The 11,674-nt window shown below is 33.4% G+C and overlaps 1 protein-coding gene across 1 annotated transcript; it reads left to right on the forward strand.

Moving 5' to 3' along the window:
* Positions 1-1,047: 1,047 nt before the first annotated feature.
* LOC131079528 (PTI1-like tyrosine-protein kinase 2) lies at positions 1,048-2,241 on the forward strand. Its single transcript, XM_058017501.2, has one exon. The coding sequence runs from the start codon at positions 1,048-1,050 to the stop codon at positions 2,239-2,241; it is 1,194 nt and encodes a 397-aa protein (XP_057873484.1).
* The last annotated feature ends 9,433 nt before the right edge of the window (positions 2,242-11,674 follow it).

Consider the following 11,674-nt stretch of genomic DNA (forward strand, 5'->3'; position numbering starts at 1 on the left):
AAGAGAAATAGATATCCCTCAATCTTTAATTCTTAACCAAATAAAAAAACAAAAACTCATTAATAATATAACTGAAAAACAGTATTTAATATACAAAATTCATACTGAACAAATAATCGAATTAGATTATTCTTCCCAATTGTTGAGTCATTTTTTCAGTAAACAACATAAACTACCAGTGATGCCAAGGGCAAACACATAATCAGAAATCTGTTGTTTAACTGCATGCTTGAAATCATTTATTTTATTTTCCAAACGATACCCAACAAATTTCTCAAATGCATGTTTCAAAATTTAGCCACACTATACTTCGGGAGGGACACTGCATTCATGTGAAGCTATCTACTTATAAGAATCTTATGATATTCTATCAATATTAATCAATCTAAACTTTATCTTTTTATTTCAGGTTTGTTTGCCTTAACGTTAGTGATCCTACCCAACAAATTTCTGAAATGCACGTTTCAAAATTTAGCCACACTATACTTCGGGAGGGACACTGCATTCATGTGAAGCTATCTACTTATAAGAATCTTATGACATTCTATCAATATTAATCAATCTAAACTTTATCTTTTTTATTTCAGGTTTGTTTGCCGTAACGTTAGTGATCCACATCTTCTTGAAAAAGAACCTAGGTAAGGTTTTTAAGATTCCAAAACAGTAAGCTCTAAAGGAATATGTTCAATGAATGATTTCTGTGTTTTCATTTTTCTAGTAGACTAATTGTAAACATTCACATATGTATTAGGCGGAGGAGGCATTGCCAGATTTTTAATTAAAGGAACGAATACAGTTCTTATCATAATTAGTAAGCATTCAAACCTTTTAGCATCCTAACAGTAAATGAATCAGTGTGACAGCTGAGAATTTCTCGGTTTGATAGTCTATCCTCTTTCGAAAACAATATAGTTGAAGAGAATTATACTTTGAGAGGCTTTTCCGCTGCACTCATATGCGGCTGCCTCTTTATAAGAATCCTATGACATTCCATCTTTGTTAATCAAATTAGATTTTATTTTCCTCTTCTCAGGTTGTTTGATAGCGATGTTACTTATCTATGCCCTCTTGAAAAAGATCCTGGCTACATCTGAGCAAAGAGACGAAGTTACAACTTATTCTTCACCTCCATCAAGTATAAATATTGTAGAGGGGAATACACTTGTCCAAGAACAACTGGTTAATACAGGTTTATCACCTAACCTTCAAGCAAATGGGCTTTTAGGAAGAGATGTCGTCGTAGAACTGAATGGAAGCCTCCGCCCCCAACAAGAACAGGAGCCTATACCAATCAATACAAATCTCACACTTGAAGAGATAATCTGTATGAAAAGCTTTTGTCAGGACTCTTATAAAGTTGGGGAAGGAAGCTTTGCACAAGTTTATAGAGGGATATTTCAAGATAAGGATTTGGCTATAAAGAAGATAGAACATAGATACAATGGCATCAAGAAATCGGTGGAGAACGAAGTTGAACTTCTCAGGGGAATTGAGCACAAAAACATCAACAAGCTATATGCCTGGTGTATAGAAGAAAGCATATCTTACTTAGTGTATATGTTTATAAGTGGATGTAGCTTAGATGACTACTTGAGAGGATACTGTACCGTATTTGCCTACAGTTGGAAGCAGTGTCTCAAAACGATAATGGATATAGCAGAGGGAATCGAATTCCTTCACAAGAATAAAATCATTCATGTTGATATCAAGCCTCAGAATATTATGATGGACGCTAGTGATAATGAGGCCAAGATTGTTGACTTTGGGTTTTCAAGGAAAGCAGATTGGGAAGGTACATACCGGTCAACTGATAAAATAATAGGTACCAGAGGCTATTGGGCTCCAGAGTATTGCTTGAATCACAAACTTTCTTATAAACACGATGTTTTCAGCTTTGGAATTGTTGTATTGGAGATGATAACAGGGGAGAGGCATGTCGATAATGCTAGGAGCTCAAGCCAGTTCCACATTCCAGAATATGTAAGTTTTATGATCAGCAATGATCGCTTTGAACAAGCTATAGACTCAAGACTCAAACGGAATGGATGGGACCGTTTTACACTAGAAAGTGCTTTCTCTGTTGCAAACATAGCCCTCAGATGTGCTCGTCCTGAAAAGGCCGCACGACCCTTCATGGACATTGTGGTTAAAGAACTCACTTCGATTACAACGAACAGCTGTGATAACATCCATACTGTTGGGCAGAGAGAAGAAGAAATTGCAATCGCAAAGCATGTATAACGAGATGAAATTACAGGTACATAAGATTTTGTTTCAGGGAACTTTTGATTTCTAGTTAACTTTTATGACGCTGGAATATGGAATCCCAACTACTATTATTGTTTCTGTCTTAATTTTGACCTGTTTTCTGCAGCACATAATATCTCAGTAAGGCATCACTGCTCTATGTAATATAAATAACTTTTTGTAAGGCATAGATTTGTCCTCTCCTGCATCCGTCCTGTTCTGCTCCATTTTATTATTATCTGCCACTCACACCTGTACAGGATCTATTTTTGTATTGAGGGATAGGAGCCCATCCCACGATTGACCAACAAACTTTGAATTATTCTAAGCTTTGATAAATTCAAGCTTTCGTAATATTAATACTTGATGTAAAAGACTTTATTATATTTATATATTCTGCTGTTTGGCATTGCCTGTGAACACAAATTAGGGTTTTTGTGTAGTCAGAAAACTATTGAAGTGGACAGATACACAGCACTTGGAGAAAAGCAGCCTCTCGTTTTATCTTTTCTGTATGTTCATCTTCTTCTCGCACATCCCTAACTCTGTTATTTTACTTGCAAGAATTATGAGTTTTAGTCAATCACAATGAACACTTATTTGATTCTCAAGATTTATAGGAGCTTGTGGAAAATTATTTTTTTTAATCTACAGATATAACATTATACAATGTGTTATTTCTAGAGAGTTTACAAGACTTGTTTTATATTATTATATCTTAAGTACTATCATAATAGATCAACCATGAGGTGTCCACTATACAAGTGTCAGTTTGGTAACTTGATTTAGTTCTCAAGGATTATAAGAGCTTGTGAAAAATGATTTTTTTAATCTACATAAGTAACATTTATACAAGAAGGATTTACCTAGAGATAATGATAATCCAAAAAAGATTTTATAGGGCTTGTAACTACCTTGGTAATTAATTATATATATGTGTGTGTAACACTTTAAGTACTATCATAATAGTTCAACCATCATCGATCCACTAAACAAGTGCGAGCTTTGTAACCTTATCACTCATCCATCGTAGGAAAACTAAACTATCAAAGTATAAGGGTCTTCCCTATACCTAGACCTATACCTCAAGGATTCATCTATAATGTCATTGCCTACATATCAAATTGGGAATTAGAGGATGCATACGACTCAACACAATTTAACCTAAATTAAAAATTTAAGAACTATGAGATTAGATAATATAAAGTCAAATGTTAATATGTGAAATTAAAAGTGATTGTTATGTCTATGTCCAAGGGAGTAATGGTTTTATTTTTATTTTAAGATATGGATATCATTGATTTGAAAAAGGTATTACTTTTATCTTTGCTTCATCTTATATATGTATTAGTCCATCAATTCTATGAAGGAACATATCTATAGGTTTGAGATATCTATAGAGTTGTATATTTGATTTCTAGTTGTGAACTTAGTTTAGTATAGTTCTTAGTCCTAATTTATAATTACTCAATTTACCTCTTACACTAATGGATGCTAGAATTTTCTTGCCTACGTAATTACATAATAAAATTGAAATTTATTTTCATCATTATTAACGAGTATATTGTAGAGAAATAAAATGCTAACTATTTATAAGTGTGTAACATTATCGTGAGATTGTGTTATCTCGTGTTAAAGTTGTGGTGTAAATCTACGTAGGATGCGATTGGGAGTACCTTAAGTCATTTATTGTGGGTGGTTTAGACGAGGAAAATTGAACTAGTACAAAGGATTGTCATAACCCACAATGACTCAATATTCTTGTCTCTGCTCGAAGAAAACCTTTGGTGTAACACGACCTCTGATTTGTATCACTAGGATGGTAGAGTGTGAATAACTACATGATATTCAAGAATAAAAACATTTTTAACTATAAAAGTCAAAAGTACTAGTCACCAAGACTACCTAGTAGACTTTGTATGTTCACTATCGAAGATGTGCACACTGGTTAGAGACAATAGTTTGACACACAAACATCCTATAAGGACAAGGTATGAAGGTCCATACTAGAAAGTGCTAAATAAGTAGAACTTAGGTTTTGGATATTAAGTGTCATAAACAACAAAAAAATAAGAAGGAAAAAAAATGAAAAGATGAAGAAGATGGAAGAATATTTACAACGGGTCTAGGATTGAAGCCTCATGCATATACCACATTCTCCCTTGTTGTACCTACACACATATGACCAAACACAAAATATCGGGGTGGCTATGAGAAAAGTCTTACCACAATCAATCCCCCATTTTGGTGTTTCCACCTTCATAGACAATCAAATGGATACATTATGATGAAAATGATAACATAAATGCACTAAATAAGATGTAACATACTATTGTAAATGAAAAAAAATTTAGAAGATGTGATAAACTAGAGAGGAGAAACTTCCCTTCAACACAAGAAACCAAAATCTTGATGCAATGAGGAAAAAGTGTAGACCTCACAATTTGATAAATCTTCAGTATGAGTGGTAATGGAGATGAATAATGGATGAGAATACAATTAGCTTGTTATAGATCAAGAGCATAGAAATGCAAAGATAAAGTTGTGAATCCAAGAGAGCATGAAAAGAAAACTAGAGAGAGAGAGAGAGAAATGAAGTTAAATTGGTAATTTTAATGGGATTGAGAATCATCTTGACATTGATGGGAGTCAATAGAGGCATTATATTACCAAAATTAGTAGGTCTAACATGTCAGCAACCACCTTTGGTCTGAATATTCACAGGATGAATGGACAGTGCATGAATATCTTTGTGGCACGTGCGCATCCATGGATAAATAAATCCAAATGGTAAAGCAAGATAAGCAAGCTGATGAGGTGGACGCTTGGTCATTGTCTTCAATTTAGCTAAATTGAAGTTCTTTTGTGCTTTGAAATTGCATGGGGTGAAATTTATGATGTTATATTTTTCCCCTACATTAGCAAGCATATATAAAAGTAATACAAACTAAAGTACAGAGAAGGGGAAGGATTCAAAGAGTTACACAAAGATTTGAAGGGGAAGCAAAGTCTTATATCCATGTAGAGTTGCCTCAAGGGAAGAGACCTTAGTCAAGCCTTCATGAGATAGTGCTAAGTTGTATCATTACAAATATATTATCTACAAATAAGAAATCAGATAAAAAGAAAAAATTTATATATAAAAATGATCAATGATTAAACGTGGATTGAAATGATAGTGATCATCAAGATATAATTTTTTTTAGGTGGCATCGATATGGGTAGAAAGTGTGTTAAGTTAGATAGCCATACAATTAGTTGGCATGTGATTGACATAAAATATGTTTTAGGACAACCACATAAAAGGACAAATATCAATTCAGATAGTGATTTGGCATCCCACATAAGGCAATGCACATAAAATACCTTGATTTAGACCTTTTTAAAATATAAAAATATGATGAAAGAACTAAAATAAGTATGATTATGAATATAGATATAACAACCCCCTCCCTTGGAATGAGATGTGTTGCACAAAGAGGAACACAAGTCATATGAAGGAGAAGATATGTTGTGTCATTTCAACATAATGAGATGTTTATATGGGATGCTATTTTGCAATAGATAACACATGATACTCACAATATTAACAAAACACAAAGAGATGGGGGGATACAATTATTTAGGGTGAGTAGAATTTGTGATAGTAAAAATAGAGTATAGATATATAGTTGCATATGAATTACTCATCATATCCCCAAAGTTTTTAAATGTGAAGAAGAGCACATGAAGACAAAGGTAAAATAAAAATTTGGGTCAACATGGAAGAGGCCTTGAATGCCTCGAATGCTTTGCATAATCCTCAAATACGAAGAGTCAAGATATATAAAAAAAAAAAAATGATGAGACAAATAGAAGAATTGCATGATAGAAATTATCTCCTATATTAAAATACCTGCAAAGTATCTTGGGTTATCCAAGAGAGCACAAACATGTAAATAAATGTGCAAGAGAGCCCAAAACAACAAACACAATTTAATCTAAAGATAAGATAATCACTGCTCTAGCAACCATCCCTAATGAGATCATCATCCTCCAAATATCAATCATAGGGAGAGGGAAGACGAGCTTGAATAGGCATAACTGCTAGAGAAGTACTAGGCATCTCACCAACAGTAGGAACCAAGGATGAGGTTGTCCTAAAATTTGATTCAATAACTCCTATGAGGCCAAAGTCAAGGGCCTTTTAAACATATTTTCCAATGTTAGTATCTCATCTAGAGTGTCAAACATGTGCCTCTTCAAAGAAGAGTCTTTCAAGAAGATGGAGGTGACTCGACTAGAAGTTATGACATAAGAGGTACATCACCTAAATCTGAAAGAGGAGAAATGAAAAGCTTAGGAGAAAGTGGAACCTCCTAAAATAAAATACTATGTAGATAAAGAAGCCATAGGAGTGGACTTCCTATGAAAAAAATTAGGAACAAGGCCATGCTAAAACTTACCCTTAGGTGATTGAGTTGAGGGCTTCACATCAATCATGGCATGCTTGAGGACTCCAAGAAAGATGCAATGAATATGCAATGAAGAAATGGAACAAGCAAAGAAGGCCATGCTAGACACTACCTACATATGCCGCATGTCTATGGGTTGCAAGAATGGAGGAACATCTAAAAGAGAGGCGATAAGTGATAGCTCTAAGGATGGAGCAATGAAGACCTGCACTTTCATAGTGTGAGGCTCATTAGCAACCATCAAAGTAGCTAGAATTATCAAGGAAGATGGAGCAGAATTTGATATATAAATAACAAAAGCATCAAATATTTGAATAAGAATAGAAGCTAAAGGAGTAGAATAAGATACCAAAGACTCACCTTCAGTCTTCAAAGCAGCTTCATGTTTCTTAGCTATTACTTGTGAAAGATGCTTACACTCATGCACAAGCTTGTTCTGACATAGATGGGAACTAGGTAGAGAATAATGAGAAGACTTAATAGCAACTTTCTCCATAGGGGAGGCCATGGATTCTATCACTAGTAGAGAAGAAGGCCCAACCAATAAAGTAGGAAGTGCTAAAGAGACAAAAAATTTAGGCTTAATTGTGAATAATTTTCCTCTTTTTTCTCTTGGAGTACTCAGGGGAATAGGAGGAACCCTTGAAGGATGAGAAAAGAGTGCCAAAGGTGAAGGAGAAGTACATGGATAATTCTTATCCTTTCCATACAAGGTATCGAAATGGATATCTACAAGGATGGGATGCTCAAATAGAGAGTAGACCTTACACTTCAGCAACACAGGTGTATTTCTTTTGTTTGTGCTAGGAATGGTCACAGGAACAAAAGACATAAATGTAATTTTTCTAGTCTTTACTGAACAACAATTTCTACCATGCGGAATAGACATGTCCTTAATTCTTGACAAAGAGGGAATGATAGATGAATCATGTTGCAATACAAGAGAGTAAAATGATGAAGAGGTAGATGTAGAAGGAGCTAAAGAAATAGTAAGTTGGACCAACTTAGATGATAACTCCTTAGTCTTATGCACTTATGATATTCTTTGTACAATATATCACCATGGGAAAGCATGGTTCCAACTGGAGCAAGACAAAAATGATCAAGTGAGAATCCCCCATGCGATAGTAGTGACTAATATATATAGTATCTTGGATATTATGCATGAATCCCTAATGAGGAAACTTAAGATATTTATGCAAAACCAAGGGGACCATATCCATTAAAACTATTTATGGGATGCATAACTTGACATGGGATAGGTCAGGCTTAGAAATGACAAAAAATATACTAGAAACTACCTTCGGTCCTTTAAGGACTATTAAGGAAGCATTTGAAAGCTATGTTCTATTGAACATATATTTCAATTCTTTTTATTGGTTACAAATAGGTTCAATTGAACCTTATTATTTTAGCGTTTTTTAAATAAAAATGTGCCAAGGGGGTTCAATGAAACCCTAGGTGTTTCTATTGAACTCCTTTCTATTGAACATATGTTCTATCAAAAGTCCTTGTTATAAGTCTCCCTCCCAAACTCTCTTGGTTTCTGCAAATTTTTGGCCTTTGAAGCTCAAATTGGGGGATTAAATGGATGAATTTTGACAAAACCAAATGCATGATAATAGTACTCAAAGTGAGTTTTCCAATGATTATTATTTTAATATATATATTGATTTTATTAAGATTTTTTGTTTTTAGATTTACTAAACATGGGTATCACACCAAACATCAACTTTTTAGTTCAATGCTTATGAAAAAATAGTAAAGGAGTGAAAAAAATCCAAAAAATATCTATGCAATAGGTATTGAAGTTCTCTTTAAACCCAACAAAAAAGAATTTTGATACATATGAAAGAATTTAGAAGCGACCAAATGAACATATGTCAAAATTACAGTTAACGCAACTTCAAAACTCAATAAAATATGAAATATTGAAGATAATGGTAGGACATTGCTTCTATTGTAATCAATATGGTCACAAAGTGAATACTTGCAATATGTTGAGAAGAATGACAAAATTTGTCTATAGGACTCCTCTTATGATGATGAATCATATACATTTTTTTAGTTGCAACAAAACTGGCCATGTAGCTAAATTTTGTAGATTAAAGCTGAAAGAGAAAATCTTGGAAAGACCATCGCTTGCTAAATGAAAAACCTAAAACCAAACTTTCTTGGAAACCAAAACAAAGTCTTGCTGAAAAGTCAATGTTTGTAGAGGTTGTTCTACATGTAAAACAGAAAGACTTGTTGATCATAGACAATGGTTGTTCAAACCACATGACAAGGGATAAAAGAAAATTTACCAAACTAGAAGACTTTGATGGAGGCTTTGTAACACAAGGTGATAATTCAGGAGTACAAATAAAAGGTAAAGGAACATTACTTTTGGACAACAAAACACCTATTCATGATGGGTATTATGTTGAAGGACTCAAACATAATATTTTAAGTTTGAGTCAAATTTGTGACAATGTCTTTCATATATCTTTTGACTCTAATGGATGTGAAATTAGAAAGAAATCAGGAAAATCCATAGCCAAAGGTATAAGAACCAGAAGTAACTTCTATAGTCTATCAAGAACCAAAACTGATAGTAATACATGTATCTATCTCATGAACCAAGTTGACGAGAGTTGGTTATGGCATAAGAGACTTGGACACTTAAACTTTGAAAATCTTGTCAAAGTTAGTAAAAACCAAAATGTTAGAAATGTGCCACCCATAAATAAACCTGACAATGACATTTGTAATGAATGTCAACATGGTAAACAAACCAGAGGTAGTTTCAAAACAAAGAATATTTTTCAACCAAGCCTTTATAGATTGTACACACAAACTTATGTGGACCCAATATTTACCAAGATCCCTAAATGGAGAAAGATACTTTATGCCTTTTGTGGATGACTTCTCTAGAATGACCTGGGTAACATTTCTTAGGCACAAAGCTGAAGCTTTCAGTAGATCTAAGATTTTTAAAAAGATGGTTGAGAAAGAGTTAGATTACAAGCTGTAATGTTTGATATCCGATAAAGGAGGAGATTTTACCTCTCAATAAGTTACTGATTACTATGAGCAAGATGGTATAAATAGATAGTTTGCAGCAACAAAAACACCACATCAGAATGACGTGGTTGAACGAAAGAACATAACAATAAAAGAAATGGCTAGAACACTGCTTCTCAGTGTTGGTCTACCAAATACATTCTGGAAAGGGTGAGAACTCATTATACTCCTTATGAACTTTGGTATGGTAATTCTAGTAGAAGAATGTTTTGCATCCTTCCAGATTATGAAGATGATGATGTGAAGATTTAGATATAATTTTTATGTTTTATGAACGATGTACTATCAGGCGTGTAGGTCCTCTAATTTCTTAGATGATGAGGTTACTTGTTTCTATTTTCTAACATTAGGGTTTTCTATTTAATATTGGTTTTCAAATTACTTGGTGGCTTTTGAATATGTAGGTTCAACGGTTGTGATTTGGAGGACATGTTCATTTGGTGTGTACAGTATTCCAGTTCAACTTTCAAGTGTTATTTTTTTTTTCCACAAGTTAGTTATGTTGGTATGTGCTCGACATCCTTTTGGATATGTGGATTCAATAGTTAAAATTTGGAGGGCATGTCATTTGGTTTGTGTTGTATTCTAGTTCAACTTTCAAGTTTTAGTTTCTTTCCACAAGTTAGTTATGTCGGTATGTGCTCAACATGCTCTATTGTGTTGAGTCTCAATTGTTTTGGTTGATCTATCTTGTTTGGATTACGCTCTTTTAGTCTAGATGAGCTTTGGAGGATAATTTAGAGTGTTGATATGGATCTCACCATGGTGTGTGGTCATCCAAACTCGGTAATTTGTATTGGAATATGCTCTTGGACCTTCCAGTTGATGTGTTTCATTATCTTTCTACACACTTCATTTGGTGTCAACCTTGGATATTTTGGCAGCATGTATAGTTCATTGGAATATACTTGAATGAATGTATTATGATTTGCCTAGGTCCCCTTTATCTCCTAGAGAGGATTGAAGTGATTGTTTTAGGTTTAGATGGCCTAATTTATGTAATATTTTTTATTTTGTCTTTGGCTGACCTAATTGAAGGTTTTGATAAAAAAATTGTATATGAATTTATGGTTGTATGTGTTGAGATATGGAATGTGTGTGAATCATTTGTGAAGTGAGTGAGAATAATATTCAAGAAGATTTGGTGTTGATGATGTGCAAAATTTAGTTGAGAAGTTTCTTGATAGTAATATCTTCAAAGTGATAGTGATTTGAGATAGTATTTGTGATCAGATTTGTTTGTCATGATATATGTTTCTTAACATTGAGATTCAACGTCAATTTAATGATCAAGAGATCCCTCTCATTTTAGTTTCATGTATGTATTTGTTCTACTAGTAGATAGTGAGTCTATTGGTAGACTTTTGTATCTTGCCCTAAGATAGTGCATCTTAGTTCTAGAAGTCTCCTTGTATCTTTCCATAAGGTTGTGTGTCATATCTTTACAGCTCCATCAGGTGCATATTGATCCTTGGTAGTGAGCATAAAATCTTGTAATAAATTTTATTATATTGTAAGTGTGATTCTCACGATGGTTTTTCTCTCATAGGTTTTTCCAAGTAAATTTGGTGTTCATGTATTGAATATGCTTTATAATTTCATGCAACTTTGCAATTGTAGTATAAGATTAATTGTTATATGGATATGAAAAGAATTATCCAAATTGATTGACTCCCCCTCTCAATCCTACATTGTGTTCAACAATATGTAATGCAATAGGCTCCTACTGGAGATAAATATTTAATAAATAATGGGACATTATGTATATTAAAAATATTGGAATGAATCATACTTTTTAGTGTTTAACTTGTCAGATATGAATAGTTAATGCAAATATAGTATTGAAAGAAGAATGACATAACATACAAAAAAATATGTTTGGAAAATACATCATAACCCAATAGGGT

The sequence above is a fragment of the Cryptomeria japonica genome, chromosome 8, assembly GCF_030272615.1.
Source record: "Cryptomeria japonica chromosome 8, Sugi_1.0, whole genome shotgun sequence".
In the NCBI taxonomy this organism is placed as follows: Eukaryota; Viridiplantae; Streptophyta; class Pinopsida; order Cupressales; family Cupressaceae; genus Cryptomeria; species Cryptomeria japonica.